Raw genomic sequence first — 23,976 nt, 5'->3', positions numbered from 1 at the left:
GCCCAAGATGTGCCAGGCACAATGTCAGATGCCTTAGAATAACTTCCTCAATTCTCACCGTCACTCTTGGGGGTGACAGTTTCAATCCCCATTTTACAGATACAGAAACAAACTCGGAGTAATTGCCCACAATCCCTCTAGGTCTGGAAGCATTTTAATCTTTGCATTTTCTTACATGCACTTGAGGAATGGTACTGGCTTGTGTTCTTTACCACAGAGGCTGGTTTTAGAGGGTGTTTTGTTTTGTTTCGTTTTGGGGAGCGAAGGCACGGAGCGTGGGGCACAGGCTGTGCAGGCAGAGGCCTGCTTGCCAGAGGTCCTGGCTGATACCTCCTCCTCTTCCTACCTAGTGCAAGAGGGAGATAAAAGCCAGGCGAAACTCACCTATCTACCCCCCACCCGGTCCATCTCGGGGCTCAATTACTGCCTCCCGCTTCCTCACCAACTTCCTCGCCCAGTTCTAGCAGCTTTTCAGCCAGGTGGGGGGCATGATGAGATAAGCATGGCCAGAGAGCGAAGTATTCCATCTGCGGGGATGAAGGGGCGCAGACTTCGCAGACCCCAAGGGTTCCCGTGGACCCTCCTCCCTCCTCGCAGCCTGCAGAAGGAGCCGTCTGTTCTCGGCTGAATAAACAAGGAGGGGGAAGCAGTGCCCGGTCTCCTGCCCCCCAGCCCGACCCCCGCACAATGCGCCTTTCTCCGAGGAGACGCCGCCCGGGCGCCGCCGGAGCGCGCTCCGTCTGGCCTCCCCTCCCCCTGGCGGCACAGCAAGACCCACAAACCGACCCCATGGAAACCAGATTTTTTTTTTTTTTTTAAAGAAAACAAAAAAAGAAATCTAACAAAGAACTGAGCACAAGAGCACGCGGCGAGGGCGTGCAGACAAGCACGTGCCCCCTTGTCCCCCGCAGTCAGTCACGATCCAGGCTGGGAGCCCACGAGCCCCTGATCCTCGACAGCCCGGGCCCGAGGGGCTCAGGTTCAGCCCGGCCCCGGCACCCCGAGGGTGCACGAGGGAGCACAGTCCTCCAGGTCACGCCCCTGCCCGGGTACTGGCCACCGCGGTCCTCACATTTGGGTGGCCAGCTGGTTCTCCAGATCCTCCAGGCGCGCCGTCAGCTGGGCGAGTGAGAGGTTAAGGAAGCCGTTGGGCGTCGCGGGGGTCCCGTCCCCTTCCCTCCAGCCGGGGATCCCATCCTCAAAGGATATGGTTCTGAGTAAGACTCTCGAGCGCCTCCAGCGTGCGGCCCTGGAACTCCACGAGGCTTTCGCATTCACAGGGACTCCGAAGCTCTGTTCCCGCGCTGATGCCCTCCTCTGCCAGGCGGGCACAGAGAGTCGGGAGTCGGGGGAATGAGAATCTGCAGGAGGACCAGCCAGCACTGGCCGAGGCCCTCTGATATACTTCCACCCAGCCTGTGGTTGAGTGTATGGGCTTTGGGTTCAAACAAAACTACATAACAGTTCACCCAAATTGTTTTGAACACCCACTAATTTAGGGGACAGGTAGCCTAGTTCAGTGCTTGAACATACATACGAACGTCCTGAAGGTCTTATGCAAAATCTGATTCATTAGGTCTGGAGAGAGCTGGAAATGCTGCAGTTCTAACAAGCTACAGCCCTGCTGCGGGTCTGCGGACCACGCTTTGAATAACAAGGCTCTGTCCTGTGAGCCCATGCTCTGCGATAGCGCCACGAAGTGGGTGGGGGGTGAACAGTACCGGGAGATACCAGAGGCTGGGCAGTGAGGGAGGGGAGGGGTCCCGAGCCCACTGTGCTCACCCGGACAGATGCTGCCTTTGAGGTTCTCCAGGAGGTGCGTCATGGTGTTGAAGTCAGGGGAGTAGGACACGTGCAGCTCGGCTGGCTCCGAAGCGATCTCGCGCAGCTCCTCCTCCACTGCCTTGCCCACGCCCACGGCATACATGACGATGCCTATAGGAGACCCAGGGGGAGCTCTAGACCGCAGGAAAGCTACGTCTCTGAGTCTAATCCGATCCCAGGCCAGTGCGTCCCGCAGGAAGCCCACCTTCCTCCTTGGCACGTGCTGCCCACACTGAGATATCATCCTGGGAACGGCCGTCGGTGAAGACCAGGCCCACGCGAGGCACATTTAGGACACGGGGCCGCGCGCCCTGAGCCTCAGAGAAGCTGTGCTCCACCATGTGGCGCAGCGCCAGCCCGGTCATAGTACCGCGCTCCATGTACTCCACGGCCAGGACAGCCTGCTTCACCTCGGCTGCAGTGCCGTAGCGGCCCAGTGGGAACTCCGTGCGCACGCGGCTGGAGAACTGCACCAGCCCCACGCGCGTGCCCTCGGGAGACACGTCCAGGAAGTCCACAATCTGGTTCACAAAGCGCTTCACCAGCTCGAAGTTCTGTGGGCGCACGCTCTTGGAGCCATCAACCAACAGAACCAGGTCCACGTGGCCTTCCCGGCACCCTAGGCAGTGAGGAGAAGGACTTGGAGGGAGGGACCGGAACCTTGGCTGGCAGCGGCCATCTACCCATCTGGTCATTCATTCACAAACACTTATTATATAACAGGTACCATGTGTGAAGGCTGTCCTGTGCCAGGCACTGCCACGACGTATTTTTTTTTTCATTGAATTTATTAGGGTGATATTGGTCAACAAAATTATACAGGTTTATGATGTATTTTTATTATTATTATCAGCATCATTTTAACCTTTGCCATTTATTGACTGCTGAACACAAGCCAGGCAATCTACTAAAAGCATCGTTTTAATAATAATAATAATAATATAATAATAATAATAATACCCACAACCACAATAGTTACCATTTATTGATCATCTACTATGTATCAGACAGAATTTTAAACACTTTACAAATATTAACAATACTAAATAAAAACAAAAACATTATCTGACAGTTTACCATGTGCCACGCACTGGGATAGATACTTTATGTATATATTTTTTCAATCCTCCCAATAACCTTGGGGATTATCCCCATTTTCTGTAACCCGAGGTTCTGAAGGATCAAGTGCTTTGCCCTGAATTCCGTAGCCAGTGGTGGATGAGTCAGGATTTGAAACCAGGTCTGTCTGGCTCCCAAAGCCATGCTCCTAACCGCTCTGCAATGTTGATGCCCCCGTGCTGAGCCAGTGACTTTGCTAGCCCTGACGGGGGTTCAACAATACGTGCAGCATAAGCCTGACCCATAAGGGAATCAGGGTGGAGCAGAACAGTCAGACATGCCATATCTTATAGTTAAGGCAAGTGCTAGAATAGAGGGTCACGCAGAGAGCTCAAGGCAAAAATAATTTGTTCTTCCTGGAGTTGGTGAGGAAGGCTATACAGTGTGAGGGTGGTGACATCTGACTTGATCTTCAAGGATGAGTAGGAGTTCTCCAAGGCAGGAAGGGATATTCTAGAATCTAGATGGTGGAAGCAGGATGTGCAGAGGCATGGGAGTTCTCAGCACATTCGGGAATGAGCAGGCCAGTATGGCTGAAACGTGCAAGTGTGGCGGGAGACAGGCTTGGGGTTGGCTAAAGCTAGACTGCGATGAGCTAAGGTGGTGGTTTCAAAAATCTGACCACGCCTGACCAGGCAGTGGCGCAGTGGATAGAGCGTCGAACTGGGATGCGGAAGACCCAGGTTCGAGACCCCGAGGTCGCCAGCTTGAGCGCGGGCTCATCTGGTTTGAGCAAAAACTCACCAGCTTGGACCCAAGGTCGCTGGCTCGAGCAAGGGGTTACTTGGTCTGCTGAAGGCCCATGGTCAAGGCACATATGAGAAAGCAATCAATGAACAACTAAGGTGTCACAATGAAAAACTAATGATTGATGCTTCTCATCTCTCTCTCTGTTCCTGTCTGTCCCTATCTATCCCTCTCTCTCTCTGTCTCTGAAAAAAAAAAAAATCTGACCACAATCCACAGTAAAAACAAAAACAAAAAAACCCCCAAAGCAGAAAAAACAAAACATCATGATGTAGTATCACATACGCTCACATATAATTAAAATTAAGTTTCATGAAACAATACTTAGTCTTTCTACATGTTGTAAACACTGTTTCTCTCTCTCTTTCATTTTAATGCTGGTTGTAACCCCCTAATTTTATTTCATTACCCACCATTTGAAAAACTCAGGCGCAAGGTGTTTGATCTTTATTCTGTAAGCACTGGTGAGCCACAGACGGCTTTTGAGCAAGAGAGGAATGTGATCAAATATGTATCATGGAAATTAACGTTGGAAACAGTAGAGAATTGAAGGGAAAGAGATGGAGACAGGACATGGCACACCCTCCAGCCACCCACCACCACCCACACCCACACATGCACACCACACCCACACATGCACACCACACCCACACATTCATACCACACCCACATATTCACACCATACCCACATATTCACACCAGACCACAGCAAGGGCAGAGTCAAGGATGCTCAAAATGTGGGCGGTGGGACAGACAGAATCCCCTCCCACACATAACTCACGGTTGCAGCTCTTGCCATCTGCCTGGAGTTGGCGCCCTTCAGGGCACAGGCAGCGGTAGGTGAGGCCCTCACTCACGCAGTGGAACTCACACCCATGGTCTACACCGTTGCAAAGGTCCCGGGCTTAAAGGAGAGACAGGTCAGGATAAGTCAGGGTGCATTCAACCAGCTAAGACCCTCACCCCTCTGCACAATGCAGGAGACCCCTCCTCACCTTGACAGCTCCTCCCATCAGGCAGCAGGTCGTGGCCATCTCTGCAGTGGCACCGTGGCCCACCAAGGGTGCTAACACACTCGTGCTGGCAGCTGTGGTTCCCAAAGCTGCAGTGGTCAATGACTGGTGGGAAGGAAGAGGCAGCAAGATGTCACTTCTGATTGGAGCCATCAGAGACCTCAGTCCAGGGTGCTAGTGGAGGGCTCACTGACCCCTGCAGCTCCTCCGGTCCTGCTGCAGTACAAAGCCAGCTCAGCAGTGACAGAAATAGGAACGTGGGAAGCTGACACAGTGGTGCTGACAGCCACGAGTCCCTTCAGTGCACAGGTCAATGACTAAGGATGAGGGAGACCAGCACAAACCTTGGGGCTGCACCTCTCAGGCCTGACAGCACAGTTTTAAAATATATATCTATGCCTGAACCTCAATTCCCACAGATCCTGACTTAATTAGCCTGGAGTGGTACCCAGGCATCTGTTATTTCTTTCTTTTTTTTTTAACATTTGTACTTTATATCAGGTAGTAGGACTGGTTTTTTTTTGTTTGTTTGTTTTTTTGTTTTTACAGAGACAGAGAGAGTGATACATAGGGACAGACAGACAGGAACGAAGAGAGATAAGAAGCATCAATCATCAATTTTTCGTTAGGACACCTTAGTTGTTCATTGATTGCCTTCTCATATGTGTCTTGACCACGGGCCTTCAGCAGACCGAGTAACCCCTTGCTCCAGCCAGTGACCTTGGGTCAAGCTGGTGAGCTTTTGCTCAAACCAGATGAGCCTATGTTCAAGCTGGAGACCTCGGGTCTCAAACCTGGGTCCTCCGCATCCCAGTCCGACGCTCTATCCACTGAGCCACTGCCTGGTCAGGCACATCTGTGATTTCTGTATGCATAAGGCCTCCTTCCTCTGGGCCAGCTGGCCCTCCCAACTCAAGCCCCAGATGCATCTCAGAGTACCCCTTACGAAACCAGGAACGAGATCAAGAATCCAAAGTTGTAGAAGATGGGACCCAATCCAAAGTTGTTGAAGATGCTCACTGACTAATAGAGGAGGACCAGACTCTGCCACGTCACCTGTCTGAGCCTCCACTTTCCCATCTGCAAAATGGGCATATAATGGAAGGGGGCAATTGCTATTTACAAATTTCTTCTGAGGAGCGTGGGCTGTTGCCCTGTTGAGTATCTTGATGGTTTAGATGCACAAAGACGGCTTAGTGCTGCACAGGGATATATGGGCTGGAGAGAGGTGAATTAAACTGCATTAAAAAAAGCAGCATTTTAGGGTTTTTAGAAAACAGATGGGAGTTGAGAGAAAAAGAAAGGGAATAAGACAAGTGGCATGAAGATAAGTGACTGGATTGAGATGCCAGGAAACAATCCCTTGCAGGAGGGTAACGGAGGGCTTTCAGGGTCACGGGTGCCTAATATTCGATTATTTAAAAATGGATGTTTCCTTTTTGTGTGTGTATATTTGACTCTATGTAGCTGTAATTCTGTCCACCCCATCTTTAGTTAAATGAACATATGCCCACACATACATATACACGCACATGCCCTTGAAGGCACAAGTGGAGGAGGCTGATTTATACACATGAAACAAGGACAGTATGTGTGGGGTTGTAAAACTGAGAGAGGAGCCTTAAGTTGATTGAATTTAGGAGTTCAGAGAGGAGACCACCGGGTGCAAGCACTTGGGAAATTCCCAGCGATCTTGGGGAAGGGATTGGGATGTTCATGGGTCAACACATGGAGCTTCAAGCCAGTTTTGTCTAAGTTCTAGAAACAGGAAGACCCCAGGTACACCTGGGTAATGGAGATCACACGACCTTATTTTCCAGGCTCTTGTGAGGTTGAGAGATGACGTATTCAATGCTCCAAGCACAGTGTCTGATACCACTTAGTACAGGGTAGTTGCTGTTAAGATCAAAGGAGTGGACACACATACACATAAGAAAGAAAGTCCAGCCTGACCAGGTGGTGGTCCAGTGGATAGAGCATCAGACTGGGACACAGAGGACCCAGGTTCGAAACCCCGAGGTCACCGGCTTGAGCGCAGGCTCATATGGTTTGAGCAAAGCTCACCAGCTTGAGCCCAAGGTCACTGGCTTGAGCAAGGGGTCACTCGGTCTGCTGTAGCCTCCTGGTCAAGACACATATGAGAAAGCAATCAATGAGCAACTAAGGTGCTGCAACGAAGAATTGATGCTTCTCATCTCTCTCCCTTCCTGTCTGTACCTATCTGTCCCTCTCTCTGTCTCTCTCTGTCTCTGTCACACACACATGCACAAAAAGAAAGTCCAGTCATGATCGTATAAGTAAGGTCTTGTGTGCCATGGATTTCCAGAAGGCAAAAATGAAGAACAAGGCCTTGAAAGATTTGCAGGTACAGAGAGGAGCATCAAGAGAGCCCAGGTGAGCAGCCGAGAATGAGCTGAGATATAAATAACAGCACATACGACAAGGTGGGGTGGTTGTGTATGAAGACCCTAGGAGACCCCAACAATGTCTAAGTTACAGAAACTGTAAAGATGTAAGGACACAAACAAGTTTGGGAGGTGTATTGGAGCCAGGTAGGAGACGAGCCTGGAGGAGTGGATAAAAAACTTTGGAAAGAACACGTGTGGGGTCAAGGTTTCTAGCCCTGGTCCTGTCAAGAACTTGTGTGACTCCAGGCATACCTTCCCTTTCTTAGACCGGTAAAGTGAGGGAGCTGGACTTTAGTTCCAAAGGCTTTTCCAGACCCTTTGGGCTGATGCTGGGGCAATGGGGAGCCACAGAAGGCTCGGGAGCAGTGGGATTGCAGGGCAGGAGTAGCTCTCACCCAAACAGCTCTTGTTATCTGCCGCTAGCTGGTAGCCAGGATTGCAGGCGCAGTGGAACATGCCAGGGGAGCTGACACATTGGTGCTGGCAGCCGTGTCTCCCATCAGCACACAGGTCCTTTCCTGAGGACACACAACAGGAGAATCAGCAAGGGACAGATGGGCAGAACCTTCTAACAAGAGACAGCTGGATAGAGTCAAAGGCAGGAACCATGATCAAGTATGGCTTCTGGTGGGATGAGTCGTTTGAAAAGGGCCAATCCAGCTGGGAAGGCTTCGGGAAAGAACAGCGCCTGAACACTCCTGTGAATAGGCTCAGAAGACGGGGGTGGCAGGGAGCATTGGAGGGGCGGACTAGACGTGTCAATGGGATAGGGCAGGGGTAAGTAGAGAGGTGGAGAGGTGCTGATTTAAGGTGGCAGAGTAACTCCAGATGGACTAAAACAGATCATGTAGCTTTGTGGGAGGAGCTAAAATGCAAGCGAGCGTGGCCTTGCCCGTGTGGGCGGGACGTGACTCTGGAGTGGGTGGTTGCTCGGCTTTGAGGGACGGTGCTTCTTGTGTTGAGGGGCGGTGTTGGAGTGACATTAAACGTGGGGCGTGTGGTAAACCAGAGCTCATTCTAGTAGGAGGTTACGCCAAATGTTGCTCCTGGTGGGCGAAGCCTAAACAAAAATTGGCAAAGCTGGCATGTGACACGGCATGCATTAGGCCTGAGCTACAAATCTATCTGGTGGGCGGGGCTAAAGCCGGAGTGGGCGGGACCACTTGGGATTGGGGTGGGAGTTACTGAGATGGAAATAAGAATCTAGGCCAGCGGTTCTCAAACACAGGGAACCATCCGAAATACATATTTATTATACAATAGATTTTTAAATAAAATATGTATTTCCGATGGTTTTAGGCGACCCCTGTGTTTTGGTCGTTCGACCCCCGCCGGGGTCGAGACCCACAGGTTGAGAACCTCTGAGAGGCAGTTCGAGCCTTGCTCCCCTAACTCACCACACAGCCGGCCCTGGAACTGCAGGCCAAACTCCTGGATAAGGTCGAAAGATTCAACCAGGAAGACGTGCTCGTCCAGTGGGGGCGACGCCATGGCGCGCAGGGAGCCCACGTCGGCGCGCTGCACCCCCACCGCATAGATCTCGATGCCGCGGGCGCGCGCCTGCGCCGCCACCTCTGCCACCCTATCCTGGGGCCGCCCGTCGGTCACGATGACAGCGACTCGCGGCACGCGCGCCTCCAGCGGGCGCGCCCCTTCGGCCACGCTGAAGGCCACGTTCATGGCGTACTGGATCGCCAGCCCGGTCATGGTGCCCTGCGCCAGCGGCACCAAAGCGCGGATGGCGCGCTCCATATCCTCGCGGCGGGAGAAGGCGCCAAGCCGGAAAACACTCTGCACTTGACTCGAATACTGGATCACGCCGACGCGCGTGGCGTTGGGCCCCACGTCCAGGCTGCGGAGGAGGCCCACCAGGAACTGCCGCATGGTCTCGAACTCGAAGGGGCGCACGCTGCGCGAGCTGTCAATCACAAACACCAAATCCAGGGGCCCAGTTCGGCACCTGGGACCTGCAAGGAGATTAGGAAATACTTTCCTAGGTCAGCAAAGCGTCGTCGCCGTCACCGTCGCTGTCGCTGAGGAGTTCCCCAGGGAAACCCAGGGCGGAATGGTACTATCTCTGCATAAAAACGCCCACACAAAATTAGCGTAGCAAATGCAAATTAGATACATTCACTCGCCCAGCATTTTTGGAGGCTTGGGCTAGGAGGTTTCACCAATTCTCTATCCTACAGCTCTGGGGGCTATTCTGAGGAGGTATTAACCATTTGGAAGAGGGAGAGAAAATGTCACAAGCTTAAAGGCCTACAGGGGCCAGACAGGCAACATAGATGAGTGAACTGGTGGGGTAGGATGGTGGACACCCAGGGAGCCCGTATTCCTCCTAAACTGGGCGGTTCCAGCCAAATATTGCCGCGCAGACATGTGAACCTTGTGTTAGCAAATCCTAGGATTTTTCCAGAGAAATCCCCAGTCAGAATTTTATGTGAAATCTCCCGATTTTTCAGTTAATTTTCAAAACTTTAACACCAAATGGGCATTCTGCATGAGCCCAGTTTTGTTACCTCTAAGCCACGCCCTGCAGGTGAGGAGACTGAGGTGAAACAGTGAATTCGAACCCAGCCCCGAGGGTTCCAAAGCTCATGTTCTTCTCTCCCCAGCAGGCCTAGCTGGCTGCAGAAAGAAAACCTGCTTTTGTTCCTCTCCCCTCGCTAGCTAGCGAGAGCTGGGCCCGAGCTCACCTTCGAACTGGAGCTGGGTTTCCCAGGACTGGAGAAGGAGCAGCAACATGGGCAGTGGTGAGCATGGAAGGCGCCTCATGGCACTTGGGGGACAGAGAACAGAGGTGACAGAGCCTGCAAGGAGGAAGGGAAATTGCAACATAATAGCATTTGCAGAACTCCCATTCTGGGTGATAGGCACTTGGAGGCACAGGAAGGTTGTGGATTTATTTTACTACCGTAATTTCTCTACTTTTATGGATATTTTCATAATAATTTTTATGACAGCTAGATTGCTGGGAAACATAAGGAATTCTGCTTTGTAAATAAATAGAAGTCGATAAAAATATACAAAAAAAATTTGTTAAGCCTTTCCTAAATGCCAGGCACAATGTTAAACGCTTCTCATGCATTGTGGCATTTAATCCTCTCAACAGTTATGAGACCCAGCCTGCTATTGTTTTCATTGTACAGATTAGGGAACAGGCACAAAAAACCCCGTAATCTCTGGTACCCAAATTCTCGCGACAAGAAGTGACTACGCCAGGGTACAATCCTATGCCTCGCGGATTCCGAGGACAAGCCTACGTGTTCCACGCCCTCGTCTCCCGCGGAAGAAAACCTCTGCAAAAGGAAGCCATTCCCCACCTCGGGGCCTCTTCCCCTCCCCATACAAGGCGTCTCTGTGTGGCTGTCCTTCACACACACACACACACACGCATACACACGTATCCAGACACGCACCGCGCAACCTCACGTTTCAGGGGAAGGCCGCGCGCCCTTTCGCTGGGTTGAAAGGGTAGAAGGCGGGCACTGCGTTGGCCAAAATCCACCATGCCCTTGAACTCGAGGTTTGGCGCCTCCACTTCCTGCCAGCTCTTAAGAGAAGCCTCCAGGGGGCGCCTTTCCGGGTCTGGCTACGTTGGCTAGGTGGCCGTGGGAAGTCCACATCTGCCCAGCAGGTGCCCTGCCCAGAGCAAACAGCGGCCGGGAACCCCGGGGCCTTGAGATAAGGCCCTGGCAGGATATATCCGGCATGAGAGCCCAGGAGCAAGAGTGCGCAGGGTTCGGAGGACAACAGCGCTAAATACACCCAGAGGGCTGTGAGTGAGCGGCAGGGGGCCTCGGAACGCGGCCATGGACCCTGTGGGGGCAGCAGGTGAGCGCTCACCTTCCTGAGGCCCTTGACGACGCCCCTTGAGTATCATAAAAGACTCCCATTGTACGGATGGGAAAAGTGAGGCCCAAGAAGGCGGCCTGCTGAGCTGCAAAGAAATCTGGGACTCCTTGCTCCTCTTCTCTGCCTTCTGAGTTGCCGGCAACCTGGCGCCTAGGAGACACTGAACCTCTTTTCCTTTCATTCACTCGCTCTGCTCTCTATCCCCCGCCTCCGTTCCCCCTGCTGAAGCTCCGTTAGCCATTTTTCTATTGCTGTCTCTTAATAGAGGGAGCCAGCCGCCCCTAACCCAACCGCAGCCCTTTCCCCTCCCCCCAGTTCCGTGAATGGGCCTATTCTGAGCCAGGTCGGGAGCCTGCCCCTCACTCTAGGAGGCCTTCCCGATCCGGATCCTCTCTGCCTTCGCCTTTCAGGCCTGCTAGAGGAACAAAAATCCTTCTGGCAGAGTCTGTCATGGGAGGGTGACTGAGCCAGATGTGCCAGCTGCTGGAGGTGGGAGGGTGTGGAATGCTTCCCTAGCTTGGGCCATAGCTGAGGCCAGCACCCCCTCCGGGGAGCATGGGGGTCAAGGCACAAGGGGCCTTTGCCACCTCTCATCCTTTCCTACTTTCAAAAGCTTCCAGGACCCCAAATCTTGATTGTCCTGAGCAAACATCTTGCCTGGCACCCCCACCTGTACCCAGGAAACCCCTAGAAAGTCAAAATAGCGTCTGCCTCAAAGTTCATCACCGTTCCAACCCCCTCTTTCTACAGAGGAAAGAACTGGGTCCAGAGAGGGTAGTGTCCCACTCCAAGTCACACAGCAACTCTGGGTGACAGGCTGAGGCTAGGACCCAGAGCTTCTTGGAGGGGTTAACCAATCCTGTGTTAAAATGAAAGATTTGGACATGCCTTTTGGGTGGGGAAAGAGGGAGGACAGTTCTGTGAATGATTCCTCAAGAGTTGCTTGAAGAGAGAACACCTTGAGAGTGTTCCTGGGGGTTCCTAGAGGGAGGAGATTAGGGAAAACGTCCCCTCCCCTTGTCGGTGGGCTTGCTAGTGAGGAGGACTCAGCTTGGAAAGGAGCACACAGAAGTGGGAAAAGGCCCTGCAGTTTAAATGCGGGCACCACAGGCTGGCTGCCTGCTCCCCTCGCAGGCCCCTCGGTGCCCCCAGGCCCTTTGACTCACCTGAACCTGCTGGACAACTCGGAGGCGCGGCCGCAGAGCGGAGCCGACGGGCGGAGCCTCCCGGGCAGCTGGAGCAGGTAACGGCACGGGCAGCGTGCCCGAGGTGGGGACTGCCAGGCAGCTGGAGCTAGCGGCGGCGGCGGCCGCATTTAACCCGGACCGGCGGGTGGGGAGGGGGAGCGCGGGCTGCGACCCCTCCCACTGGCAGAGCGATCCCGGGTCCGCCGAGGGCCGGGGCGGGGCCAGAGCGGTGCCCCCGCTCCAGCCGCCCACGGAGCCGCCGCGGCGGGCTGCGGAGCCGGAATTCGGTACCGCGGGAGGCTGGGCGGCTACCTTCCCGCAGCCGGAATGCGTTGGAGGCCTCCGAGACACTCTCCCCGAGGAGAGCCCCAAGGGGCGGAGCGGGGCCTCGCTGGGCCGCCGTCGGCCTGGCCCGCTTCCGAGGGCGCGGCCCGGCTTTTGCCCTCCGTTGCCCACTCCAGAAGTGGGGAGAAGCCCCCGACACTGGTCCTGCGAAGAGGGTAAAGGGTTCAGAAGGGCAGCCTCAGGGTTCATGGCTCTCCCGGATCCCACCTGGTGGCCCTTCAGATCTCTGCCACCACGGACTCCTTTACCTGTCCTCGGCAACTGCTTTAGTCTTGGACCCACCCACCTTCACCCATCCAAACTCCCAGGCTGAGAAGCCATCAGGCCCCTAGGCTCTGCCTGGACCACTTTACAAGGCTGAGGGAGGCCCTATGATTAAGGGAAGTAAAGCGGAGACAGTAAGAGGCCCCTGTTCTTGGGAGGAAGAGGGTTGGGAGTGTTCCTTTGACCACGGGAAAAACTGGAATCCCCCCGCCCCCGCGTGCCCCAGCATTCTGGGGACTCGGTTTCAGGGCCCTTCCATGTTTGCAGGCATCTGCCGCCAGGCAAGAGAGCACCCTGCCCGTGGGTCCAGTAAAGACTCTTCCCTCCTGGCATCAAGACTTCCCTGGGTGGGTCCTCTGCGGGTGCAGGGAAAGCCATGTGTGCTCACGTACTGTGCCTCCATCCCAAGGCCAACACAAGCGAGGCCTTTGTGCCGCTGGGGCCTCGCCCCAATGTTCCAGGCTACAACGGGCGTGGAGCCAGACCCGCAGAGTGGCGCCTGGGTGGTCTCGGTGGGCTCGGTGCAAGCCTCACTCCGGGCAAGCCTCATTGAAACACCGCGCAGCCTAAATATTTTAGCCCACGACTGCACGCTTCTACTCCCTTACCTAACACTTCCTCGCTATGACCGCGAGGGGGCACCACTAGAACTTCATTTCATTCAATCTACCCGCTTCGAGTTCCATGCTACCTCACCCTTTGACGCTTCCTGCTGCGGGCCTCCAGGTCATCCCCAGAGCGCACCACAGTGCTGAGGGAAGGCGTGCGCAGATGCCTGCAGCAGCAGTGCGAGCAGACGGTGCGGATCCTGCATGCCAAGGTGGCCCAGAAATCATATGGAAATGAGAAGAGGTAGGTGCCTCAGCCACCCTGCCCAAGTCACTAAGCATTCAGCCCTATGCACTCCTAGGAGGTTAGTGTCTTTTGGAACCTGGAGAGGACTCGGGGCTCAGCTATTGGCTGATCATGGGCCTTTTCCCTCAGACCGTAGTCTCCACTTTGGTCTTAGCAGAACCTCCTTGGGAATCTACAGTCCCCATTCATTCACTCATTCACCCATTAATTCAGTTTCATTCAGCAACTAATGACTGAGTGCTTGTCATGTGCCAGGCTTTGGGGGCATCGCTGAGCACTGAGCACACAGCTGAACAAGACAAGTACAGTTCCTGTCTCGTGGCATTTTCATTCTAGTGTAGAAGAGACAGAAATAAAGTTCTCTGCAATCAGTGAACAAGACCCTGATGAAAGCTAGAAGGAACTAGACTGTCGCACTGTGATAGAAGTGGAAGAGGGGCTACTTTAGCTAGAAAGGTCAAGGAAACAGCTGAACTGAGACTTGAATGTGAAAATAGAGCCAGAGAGGAGAAAATCTTGGGGAGACATGTTCCATTTAGGAGAAACAGAACATGTACAGACCCTGAGACTGTACCAACTCGGCCCATCAAAGTACAAAAGAAATTAGAGTGACTGCAGTTTGAGAAGGGGGGAGGGGTGGTAGAAAATGAAGTTGGAGGGTAAGCAAAGGCCAGATCACGCGATGACTTTGAATTTAAACCACTGGAAGAGGTAGTAAGAAGCCAGTGGGTATCTGGATATGTTTTAAAGGTGGAGTGGACAGGACGTACTGATGGTTGAATGAGGGGTGTGATCAAAGGTTTGGATGTTAATGGGGTTCACAGTCATGGAGAAGACTGGGGAGGGTGGTGGAAATGGTGGAGGAGAATTCTTTACGGTCCCTGTTAACTTTGAGATACCTACATCCAGTTGAGCTGGTACATATACATGAGTCCAGCGCTCACATTTCTCCGCAGGTTCTTCTGTCCCCCGCCGTGTGTCTACCTTGCAGGTCCCGGCTGGAGGATGAAGCCAGTGCAGGGTCAAGGTGAGGAGGCTCCAGGTCTGGTCGCCCTCTTTGGTAAGGGGACCACGCTGTAGGGACTAGGAGCGGGCAGTCTGTCTGCGCCCTCTGGCGGTAAAAACTAGGCTTGCCTGGCCCCTGAGTCTTCCGGAGTCCTTCCGGAGCCCACTGGCGTCCCTTTCCAGCCCACCAGGCAGGGGAGACGGGGCCCACTGTCTGCGGTTACATGGGACTGGATGGCGCGTCCGGTAGCGCCTCCGAGACACAGAAATTGAATTTCGAGGAGCAGCCAGACTCCAGGGTGAGAATGCATGGGAGGGGGTCCTGAGTCCTGCTCCCACTTTTGCCTCTTTGGTGGGAGGAAGGCTCATTTACTCCCCTGCAGAAACCAAGCCGGAGACCGAGGTTCTGCATGGAGGGTGCGCCCACGGGCTTGGGCCATGCCTCTTCGTGTCGTGTCCGACAGGGCGGACGTCAGATAACTGGGGGAGGTCGGTTCATCCCGAGGCAGACGGCTGAGATGAGCCGACCCCATCCCGGTGAACCCCGTAGGAATTCGGTTGCGCCAAGACCCTGTATATCTCAGACGCAGACAAGAGGAAGCACTTTCGGCTGGTGCTGCGGCTAGTGCTCCGAGGGGGCCGGGAGCTGGGCACCTTCCACAGCCGCCTCATCAAGGTCATCTCAAAGCCCTCGCAGAAGAAGCAGTCACTGAAAAACACCGACCGTGAGCGGGGCGGGGCGGGGCGGGGCTGGATCACAGAGCAGGGCGGGGAGGTGCCGTCTAGTCTGGGGACGCGATTTCTGGGAGAGGGAGAGACCTGGCTTGCAGGGGTGGGGTCAGAGTGGAAGAGGTGGAGTCTGAGCCGAGAGGGGCGGGGTCTGGATGAGCGGATGCAGCTTAGGTCTGGGAATGAGAAGTGAGAAACAAGGGCAGAGTGGGGAGGGGACAGATAACAAACGAGTGTGTGTGTGTGTGGGGGGGTGTAGTTCGGGGTTCCTCAAACAGCCAGCAGGTGCTGAACTAGAGATTGAAAATGACAATAAAAAGAGGAAATTCAGTTAAAAATATCTATTCAGGGCCTGCTCTATGCCTGGCTCTGTGCTGTGCTGCATTCCATAAATAAGGGCAAGTGTCTATTCTGGAAGAACACACAGTCTAGCGGTAAAGAGAGACATGCATAGGAGATCAAAGAGACAGTTTGAGATAAGTACTGTCCGGGGTGCCAAGTGACAAATCCCAGGGCTGGAGGACTTGAGAATATAAAGGGGAAAAGGCCTGAATAACAGTGACACCACCACTACTGCCCTCGCTGGGAGGTGGGAGGGAGGAGGAGAAGGGAGGGTTGGCTTTCCTGGAACACGTTACATGCATTGTCCTATGTGATGCTCATGGTGTCCTTGTGAGGTAGGTACTGTCACTGTTCCCATGTTGTAGATTTGGAATCTACATTTATTGTACATTCATCCATTCATGTGAGAAACACTGGGCCGATTATATTCTAGGTAACTTGCCTAAGATTGTCCAGTTAGGAAGTGGCCCAGCCAGGATTTGGATTTGGGTCAATGTGACTCCGGAGCCCAGTTCTAAGCCCTGCCCCATACATACTAACTTTCTGTCTGTTGAAAACCCTGAAGACTGTCTCAGATCCAGGCAGTGCTCTGGCTGACCTTTGGTGTCGGCAAAGGGCCAGGGAGGAGTGAGTGGTGTAGTGTAGACCCTGCAGCAGGTGGCCTGGCTTTGAATCCTGGCTCTACCCTTCGCTAGCCGAGTGATCTCCAGCAAATTGCTTTCCTAAGTAGAGATAATATTATCTAGCTCAGAGGGTTTTTGAGAGGCTCAAATGAACTACTATTTATAAAGCATTTAAAACAGTACCTGATATACAATGGCTGGGAACTTGGGCTAAGTATGAATTGAGCACCTACAGTGTGCCTAGCACTGTGAGGAGAGAGAAGAAAATGACCCAATGCTTCATCCCCAAGTGCTCAAAATCCAATCAGAAAACAAAACCAGCTCTGCCTGTGTAATAGGCTGGAAGACATCAAGTTCGAGCCCCAGAAGCATGTACTGCTGTTTCACACCGGATGGTCTGCTTATGCAGCTCCCCCCACCCCCAAGCAATCCTACCTACTTCATGCTCCCCAGCTGAGTATAACCTCCTCCAGGAAGCCCTCCATAAATCGGTTCTTACCACATCAGACTGAAGTTTTATATTTATGCCCCTGTCTCCTCTCTGAGACTCTGAACTCCCCCAGCAAGGCTGGGTCTAATTCCCCCTTTGATGCCCAGCATCCAGCACAGTGCCTGTCACAACGTAGACAACTAGTGAATACCTGATAATTCTGTTTATTGAACTGGAGGGTGCCCAGGCAGCAAAGGGGAAAGGCGCAAGTGCAGAAGCAGGACTAGGACAGGTATGTGATAAGTAACTGTGAACTATGAGTGCCCAGTGTGCCCAGGCCACTGGGTGTCTGGTTCAGACTGGCTTGGGGGACAGAGACTCAGATGTGTCTGGCAGGTCTAAGGGACCAAGCCAGGCCAGGGCCCTGATTCCACCCCCCCTCACAGTGTGCATATCCTCGGGCTCCAAGGTCTCCCTCTTCAACCGCCTACGCTCCCAGACGGTCTCCACGCGCTACCTCTCCGTGGAGGACGGGGCCTTTGTGGCCAGCGCACGCCAGTGGGCTGCCTTCACGCTCCACCTGGGTAATCAGCAGTATCCCAGGGTTGGGCACTTCACAATCATGAGTTTATTTAATCCTCAACAAAACGCCTCAAGGCAGGTAAACTCCACCCTTGGAATTGAGCCTTTGAAATGCAAAGAGTTGCCAAAGGTCCCAGTGAGTGGGTGACTGACTGATCTAAGCTCTGCTGACTCCAGCATCCAGCTGGTCCCTCATCTAAGCCCCTGGCGGGTGGGTGGGGGGAACATTTGCGAAGATGGCCCCAAGTGACCCGTCCCAGATGAGAACCTCTAGCCTTAGCTGTCCCGCCACATGACAGCTCTATTCCCAAGACCCATGTATGAATGGGGTAGAATCAGAAACAAGGGCAGGGTTTGGGGCAGAAGCTTGGAGCCCCCTGAAACCCTTCTTTCTTCCTTCCTTCCTTTTACCCCAGCTGATGACCACTCTTCCCAGGGGGACTTCCCACCTCGAGAGGGCTACGTCCGCTATGGCTCCCTGGTGCAGCTCATCTGCACTGTTACGGGCATCACACTACCTCCGATGGTATGGGGAGGGGGGACCCCAGATCCATGCACAAGGTCTGACCCACATGGGCAGGGCTGAGGCTGTGGGCCCAAGGCATGAAGATACTCATTCAGTTCTCCCCCCAGGATACTCAGTGCTCTGTGGGGCTGGATGGGGGGCAAGGGCTGGCATGGGGGTATCTGCCAGTGCTCACATGGCTGTTGGAGTAGCAGAAAGCTGTCTGGGAGGACAGCCTTTGGGCACCCAGTCACCTTGCCACCACAGTTCCTGCCACCCTTCTGTTGTAGATCATCCGCAAAGTAGCCAAACAGTGTGCACTCCTTGATGTGGATGAGCCCATCTCCCAGCTGCACAAGTGTGCGTTCCAGTTTCCCGGTGGCCCTCCTGGAGGAGGTGGCACCTACTTATGTCTTGCCACAGAGAAGGTGGTGCAGTTCCAGGTGAGAAATAGAGATGATCAGCATTGAGCATCTTAGAAACCCAGAATGCAGAGAACCACAGAATGCAAGACCATCCTAGTCCGAATGAGCTATACTGCCTCCCAGGGAATGTTAGAATCTCAGACTACAGGGACTGAATCAGAGACTGTAGAGAAAAATAGAAATAATATTACTGAGCAATTCTCCTTTCCAAAGAATATTAGAGTCATAGACTGTTGGGATATAAAATTGTAGTACGTAAACAAAAATAATAATAAGTGCCCGACCTGTGGTGGTGCAATAGATAAAGTCAGCCTGGAACGCTGAGGTCTCCTGTTTGAAACCCTGGGCTTGCCCGGTCAAGGCACATACAAGAAGCAACTACTATGAGTTGATGCTTCCTGTTCCTCTCCCCTTTCCCCCTATTCTCTCTCTCTGAAAATCAATAAATAAAATCTTTTTATTTTATTTATTTATTTTTTAATTTTAATATCTGAAGCTGGAAACGGGGAGAGACAGTCAGACAGACTCCCGCATGCGCCCGACCGGGATCCACCCGGCACGCCCACCAGGGGCCACGCTCTGCCCACCAGGGGGCGATGCTCTGCCCCTCCGGGGCGTCGCTCTGCCGCGATCAGAGCCACTCTAGCGCCTGGGGCAGAGGCCGAGGAGCCATCCCCAGGGCCTGGGCCATCTTTGCTCCAATGGAGCCTTGGCTGCGGGAGGGGAAGAGAGAGACAGAGAGGAAGGAGGGGGGGTGGTGGAGAAGCAGATGGGCGCTTCTCCTATGTGCCCTGGCCGGGAATCAAACCCGGGTCCCCCGCACGCCAGGCCGACGCTCTACCGCTGAGCCAACCGGCCAGGGCCAATAAAATCTTTTTAAAAATAATAAAAAGTAATAGTATTGAGTATTATTAAGCAAAGACTATCTGAATCATAGACTCTTAAGTCATAGAATTGTAGACTGTGAGAAATTATTATTATTATTATTATTAAGTAATACTCCTCCCCCCAAAAAGATGATCACAGAATGTTAAGGGATAAAATTATAATGTGTGGAAAATAACATTATTGAGCAATATTCTCTCCCAAAGAATTTTAGAATTGTAGAATGTTAGGGCACAGAATTGCAGTGTTAAAAATAGAATTGTAGAGTCCTAACAAAACAGACCTTTAGAAGCCAGCTGGTCCAGCGAACTTATTTAACTCTGAGAGAACTGAAGGGTCCTGTCCAAGCTTATGGGGCAGGTGAACAGCAGAACCTGAGGCTGCAACCGGAGCCTCCTGGGCTCCGCCGCCCTGGGCCACCGTCCGAAGCTTCCGCCCCTCCCCTCGGGTGTCCTCGCAGGCCTCTCCCTGCCCCAAGGAGGCGAACAGGGTGTTGCTCAACGACAACTCTTGTTGGACCATCATCGGCACCGAATCGGTGGAATTCTCCTTCAGCGCCAGCCTGGCGTGCACGCGAGAGCCCGTCACCCCGGTGCCCCTGATCAGCACCCTCGAGGTGAACCCCAGCGCTGGGGGACCCGCGGCCTGACCGCACTGGGTGGGGGGAGGCGCCAGGGAGGGAGGGCGGCAGGCCGTGGGCCACCCCTTCTCCCGCACCACGTGGTTCCCGCCCTTTCCCAGCTGAGTGGCGGGGGTGACGTGGCCACGCTGGAACTCCACGGTGAGAACTTCCACGCGGGGCTCAAGGTGTGGTTCGGGGACGTGGAGGCTGAAACCATGTACAGGTATAGGCGGGAGAGTCTTCCTGGAGTCCTCGGGAACAGGGAGGAGGTGGTCGTCATCAGCGCTGATGTCACTGCAGCCCTAACCGCCGTGCCCCACTGGTCAGGAGCCCGCGGTCCCTGGTGTGCGTGGTGCCCGACGTAGCCGCCTTCGGCAGCGACTGGCGCTGGCTGCGCACCCCCATCACAGTGGCGGTGAGCCTGGTGCGCCCCGACGGCCTCTTCTACCCCAGCGCCTTCTCCTTCACCTACACCCCCGAGTACAGCGCGCGGCCAGGCCCCCCCGGGCCGCTTCAGCCCGCCGCCGCCGCCGCCGCCGCCGCCGCAGACTCCGACGCCGACGCGCTCCTAGAGAGCATCCACCACGAGTTCACGCGCACCAACTTCCACCTGTTCATCCAGACGTAGGCGCGCCCGGGGCCTCCCAGGTCCTAGGCCCTGCCCTTCCCTTGGCTGCGGACGGAAGGCAAGGCCCGATCAGAGCAGCAGCAGCAGGCTCTCGCTATCGAAACCTGGCCCTGCGGGTCTCATGTGAGTCACTGGCTCCTCCTTTGACGTCTAGGAAGACGCGGTCTGAATGATGCTGTCTTTGCGTCCAGTCACCAGTGCGGGCTCTCCCTGCCTTTGTCTCTGTTCCACTCTCTAAATCAAAGTATCTCAGTCTGTCTCCCCAGGTACTTTGTAGATTGCTGTTTGGGTGGCCATCGCTCCATTTTTGTCCCTCTCTGACTCTGTCTCACATAGTTTCACACCCCGGGCATGGACTCCAGGCCCTGGAGCACGGGGTCCTGGTCAGAGTACTAGATCTGTCCTGGAGTGCCTGCCAAGTGCCACGTGGAGCACTGGGTGCCACCTGGAGCACAGAATTCTACCCCGGAACACAAAGACCTGCCCTTCCTTGTACTCCTTGTGGCTGAAGCCAGGCACCTTGCCTGTGTTTGCTCCGTGGGTCACACCTTTAGTGGCTGGGCAGGCGCCTGGGACAGTGAGAAGGTTTGCCATTCTAACTGTCCACGCCGGCACTTCTCTCGAAGGCCCAGTAGGATGCAGTGCTGAGGGCCAGGCATTCCCCCAGCAACACCCTCAATCCAAGGCGGAGTCTAATCTGTACGAGTCCCCTGCGCACGGCGAGAGATGCCCGTGTACTTCCCCCACCCTCCCACACACAGAGGAAGGTGTGTGGGAGTGGAGCGCCTACCCTTTGGGCTCTTTCTAGAGAAGAAGCTAGCATCCCTGACCCCTGTCCCTGCTGTGGGGGCCACCTGTGGGCTCTGTTGAAGTGTTACCTTACTAGCTGTTCCCCGACCCCAAAGATGTACCCCAGGTCCACAGGCAAACACGGGACACAGAATAAAAATTTCCCAGGACAATTCTGGGCACAACTCCTGGAATCAATGGGGCAGTAACCCAGCCGAGAGAGAAGCTTCTCTGTCTGGATCCTGGGGACCAAGTTACAATCCATTTCTACTCAAACTGCACACCCTGCAGAAGAAGCAGGCAGGGTCCTGGCTCAGGCTGCTGGATCCAGGGACACAAATCCCGTGGTGCCAGCTACCTGTACCAGCCCCTGGTGAGGCCAAATAGGGAGAACCGGTTTGAAATGTTGGTTCAGGGCTCTCACCACTCCCACCTTCCTTGAACTCTGAGAGGGGGCTTATTTTCTACAAACTCCTCCCCCAGAACATGGAAAGTCCCGTGAGAAAGAAGATGCTGGCGTTTCCCAAGAGGTTTGTTTTTCAGACTCCCCCAAGTTCCCATCAGCAGGCTGAACCCACTGTGACAGGGAAGAAGCAGCTTGTTCAAAGCCCCTCATGGCCCTTGAGACCAAGTCCTGGCCAAGGGCACAAGTTGACTGGGAAATGCCCCCGACATGAGTGCACACCTCAGGAGAGCCTGATCTCATCGCTGTGATGACGTCGAAGCAGGAAGCCACTCATAAGGAGGCTAAGAGGACTTTCACAGCACACCACACAGGAAGTTGGGGCTCAAGGGCCCATCCAGCTCTGCCCTCAAGGACTTCCTCTGCCATTCCACCTGGCAGGAGTGTCAGAAGCCGAGAACCTAAGTGAAATCCTGGGCCCAGCCATGCAGCTGTCTTCTGCACTCCCCTCGGGGCACCCTCGGACCCCGGGCCCACTAACCTGCCCACCTGGAAGCCTGTGTCCTCAAAGCTCCAGCCCTGGCCTTTCTTCCGTGTTCCAGCTCCTGGACTATCTTTGGAGATCCTCCCAGCCCCGGCCCTGAGTTCCTGGACCATCAAACTCCCCTCCCTGCCCCACTCCTGCCAGCGGGCCCTGTTCTTCTCTCTCCTTCCCCACAGCACCCAGTCTCTGAGGCCTAAGACCTGACCACCTCTCCTTCCACACTAAAATAAGCTTCCTCCTTCCTTCTCCCTCCACTGCTGCTCTGTTCTCCAAATGCAGCTCAGATGTCATTCCTCTAAGATTTCCCCAAGGTCGGACTGGCGACATAATTTGTGGGGCCTCGGGCAAAAATAAAATGCATGGCCCCTTGTGCCAAAATTATTTAGACTTCCAAGACCGCAACAGCGTGAAATCAAGACAGGGCCCTGCTAAGCACCAGGCTGACTGTGCGCACCCTGGCTTCAGGCTGTGCACACCGTGGGAAACCTCACTGGGACCGTGTCACTTCCCAAAGCGCTTTACGTATATTTCAAGTGTCCTCTCTGGACTGTGAGCTTCAAGTGAAAAGGAGCTCATTGGGGCATATCCCTGAGGGTGTGTTACAATGCTTGAACATTGTGCTGGGGCTCAATAAAGACCAAATTGCATTGCACTGCATTGGCATATTTGGAGATTTGCAAGTGCAGAGTGAAACCAGCAGGTGGCACTGTTTCCTTCCTAAGAATTGAATTTTCCCTATAGTTAAACTGTTAGGGTCCTTCAAGATAATCTCCACTTTTTCAAGATCTCAGAATCAGAACCTTCCAGGGTTGAAAAATCATTCCTCTCATCCACATTTCCTCCTCATTTTTACAGATGGGGAAACTGAGGCTCTGAGAGCAAAGGCTCATGAAGCCCTGAGAGCAGGTTGAGCGCGGAGTCTGATTTGAATCCTATACTCCTGATGCTAAAGTCTCGGTCTCTGAGGTTCTTTTAATTCCCTACCTAATAGCAGTGGTGGGATTCAGCCAGTTTGCACCGGTTCAGTACAACCGGTACCTAATTTTTTGTTGAGTTCAGCGAACTGGTTATTAAAATGGCACTTGTAAGCAGAGTTCTCTCTAAGGTGGGCGCCTGGGCAGCCACCCAATGTGGAAATCACCAAGTTACATTCCTTACTCTTTTTTAACATTCATCTGTGCAACAGCGTATTCTAAGCACCTGTAGTCATATTGATTCTGTTTATAGGTGAAAATTGCAAGTGAGGACCCCAATCAAGAAGCAATATGGAAATAAATAAGTTTTATTGATTTTTGTCAAGTATTATTTAATATTTTTTCATTAATATTTTAAAACTCTTATAATCTAGTTTTGTGTACCTCTTTTATTGTTCTTAGTTAAATATTAAATGCATTAAATAATAAATCACCTTTTGGTATATCTTTTTTTATACTTAACTCATTAGGACAGAGAACCGGTTGTTAAATTATTTGACTCCCTACCTGACCAGGCAGTGGTGCAGTAGATAGAACATTGGATGGGATGCAGAGGACCCAGGTTCAAAACCTCAAGCTCAGCCCTGGCCAGTTGGCTCAGTGGTAAAGCGTCGGCCTGGCGTGCAAGGGGTCCCGGGCACACAGGAGAAGCGCCCATCTGCTTCTCCACCCCTCCCCCTCTCCATTGGAGCAAAGATGGCCCGGGCGCTGGGGATGGCTCCTTGGCCTCTGCCCCAGGCGCTAGAGTGGCTCTGGTTGCAACAGAGCAAAGCCCCGGAGGGGCAGAGCATTGCCCCCTGGTGGGCAGAGCGTCGCCCCCTGGTGGGCGTGCTGGGTGGATCCCGGTCGGGTGCATGCGGGAGTCTGTCT

General features: G+C 53.7%; 2 protein-coding genes across 8 annotated transcripts; one reads left to right on the top strand and one right to left on the bottom strand.

Annotated features, from left to right (window-relative positions):
* Positions 1 to 497: 497 nt before the first annotated feature.
* On the bottom strand, positions 498 to 12,258 carry MATN4 (matrilin 4). Of its 2 annotated transcripts, none has more exons than XM_066387686.1 (10): positions 12,136 to 12,258; positions 9,811 to 9,924; positions 8,509 to 9,078; positions 7,507 to 7,629; positions 4,686 to 4,808; positions 4,472 to 4,594; positions 2,030 to 2,443; positions 1,783 to 1,935; positions 1,211 to 1,317; positions 498 to 1,128 (listed from the first exon to the last, which is right to left on the bottom strand). In XM_066387686.1, exons 2-10 carry the CDS (start codon positions 9,887 to 9,889, stop codon positions 1,069 to 1,071), a joined length of 1,752 nt encoding a protein of 583 aa, XP_066243783.1. In that variant the 5' UTR covers positions 9,890 to 9,924; positions 12,136 to 12,258; the 3' UTR covers positions 498 to 1,068. The 2 variants fall into 2 exon arrangements, with proteins under 2 accessions (XP_066243783.1, XP_066243784.1); XM_066387687.1 differs by lacking the exon at positions 12,136 to 12,258 and adding an exon at positions 10,534 to 10,675.
* RBPJL (recombination signal binding protein for immunoglobulin kappa J region like) lies at positions 10,830 to 23,597 on the top strand. 6 transcript variants are annotated; one of them, XR_010751767.1, is made up of 14 exons: positions 10,830 to 10,948; positions 12,104 to 12,212; positions 13,492 to 13,617; positions 14,577 to 14,647; positions 14,809 to 14,924; positions 15,176 to 15,350; positions 17,196 to 17,333; positions 17,748 to 17,857; positions 18,127 to 18,279; positions 19,607 to 19,762; positions 19,888 to 19,991; positions 20,096 to 20,183; positions 20,391 to 20,519; positions 21,669 to 23,597. XR_010751767.1 is itself a non-coding variant. In XM_066387691.1 (12 exons), exons 1-12 carry the CDS (start codon positions 10,927 to 10,929, stop codon positions 20,567 to 20,569), a joined length of 1,764 nt encoding a protein of 587 aa, XP_066243788.1. In that variant the 5' UTR covers positions 10,830 to 10,926; the 3' UTR covers positions 20,570 to 23,597. The 6 variants fall into 6 exon arrangements, 3 of the variants coding, with proteins under 3 accessions (XP_066243788.1, XP_066243785.1, XP_066243787.1); XR_010751766.1 differs by having other exon boundaries at positions 20,317 to 20,519; XR_010751765.1 differs by having other exon boundaries at positions 20,096 to 20,519.
* Positions 23,598 to 23,976: the final 379 nt, after the last annotated feature.

Source organism: Saccopteryx leptura, chromosome 5, assembly GCF_036850995.1.
Source record: "Saccopteryx leptura isolate mSacLep1 chromosome 5, mSacLep1_pri_phased_curated, whole genome shotgun sequence".
Classification (NCBI taxonomy): Eukaryota; Metazoa; Chordata; class Mammalia; order Chiroptera; family Emballonuridae; genus Saccopteryx; species Saccopteryx leptura.
Note: the sequence above shows the minus strand (reverse complement) of the source record. Positions and strands in the feature narration are given on the sequence as shown.

Bases quoted from the DNA above. Each gene is read 5' to 3' on its own strand.
- RBPJL (XM_066387691.1), top strand. From the start codon at position 10,927: ATGGACCCTGTGGGGGCAGCAG. The intron at 14,648-14,808 runs GTGAGGAGGCTC...GTCCCTTTCCAG, and splicing joins GAAGCCAGTGCAGGGTCAAG to CCCACCAGGCAGGGGAGACG. The intron at 19,763-19,887 runs GTGAACCCCAGC...GCCCTTTCCCAG, and splicing joins CCCTGATCAGCACCCTCGAG to CTGAGTGGCGGGGGTGACGT.
- MATN4 (XM_066387686.1), bottom strand. From the start codon at position 9,889: ATGAGGCGCCTTCCATGCTCACCACTGCCCATGTTGCTGCTCCTTCTC. The intron at 9,079-9,810 runs GTGAGCTCGGGC...ATCTCCTTGCAG, and splicing joins AACCCAGCTCCAGTTCGAAG to GTCCCAGGTGCCGAACTGGG. The intron at 4,809-7,506 runs GTGAGAGCTACT...CCTTCCCACCAG, and splicing joins AGATAACAAGAGCTGTTTGG to TCATTGACCACTGCAGCTTT.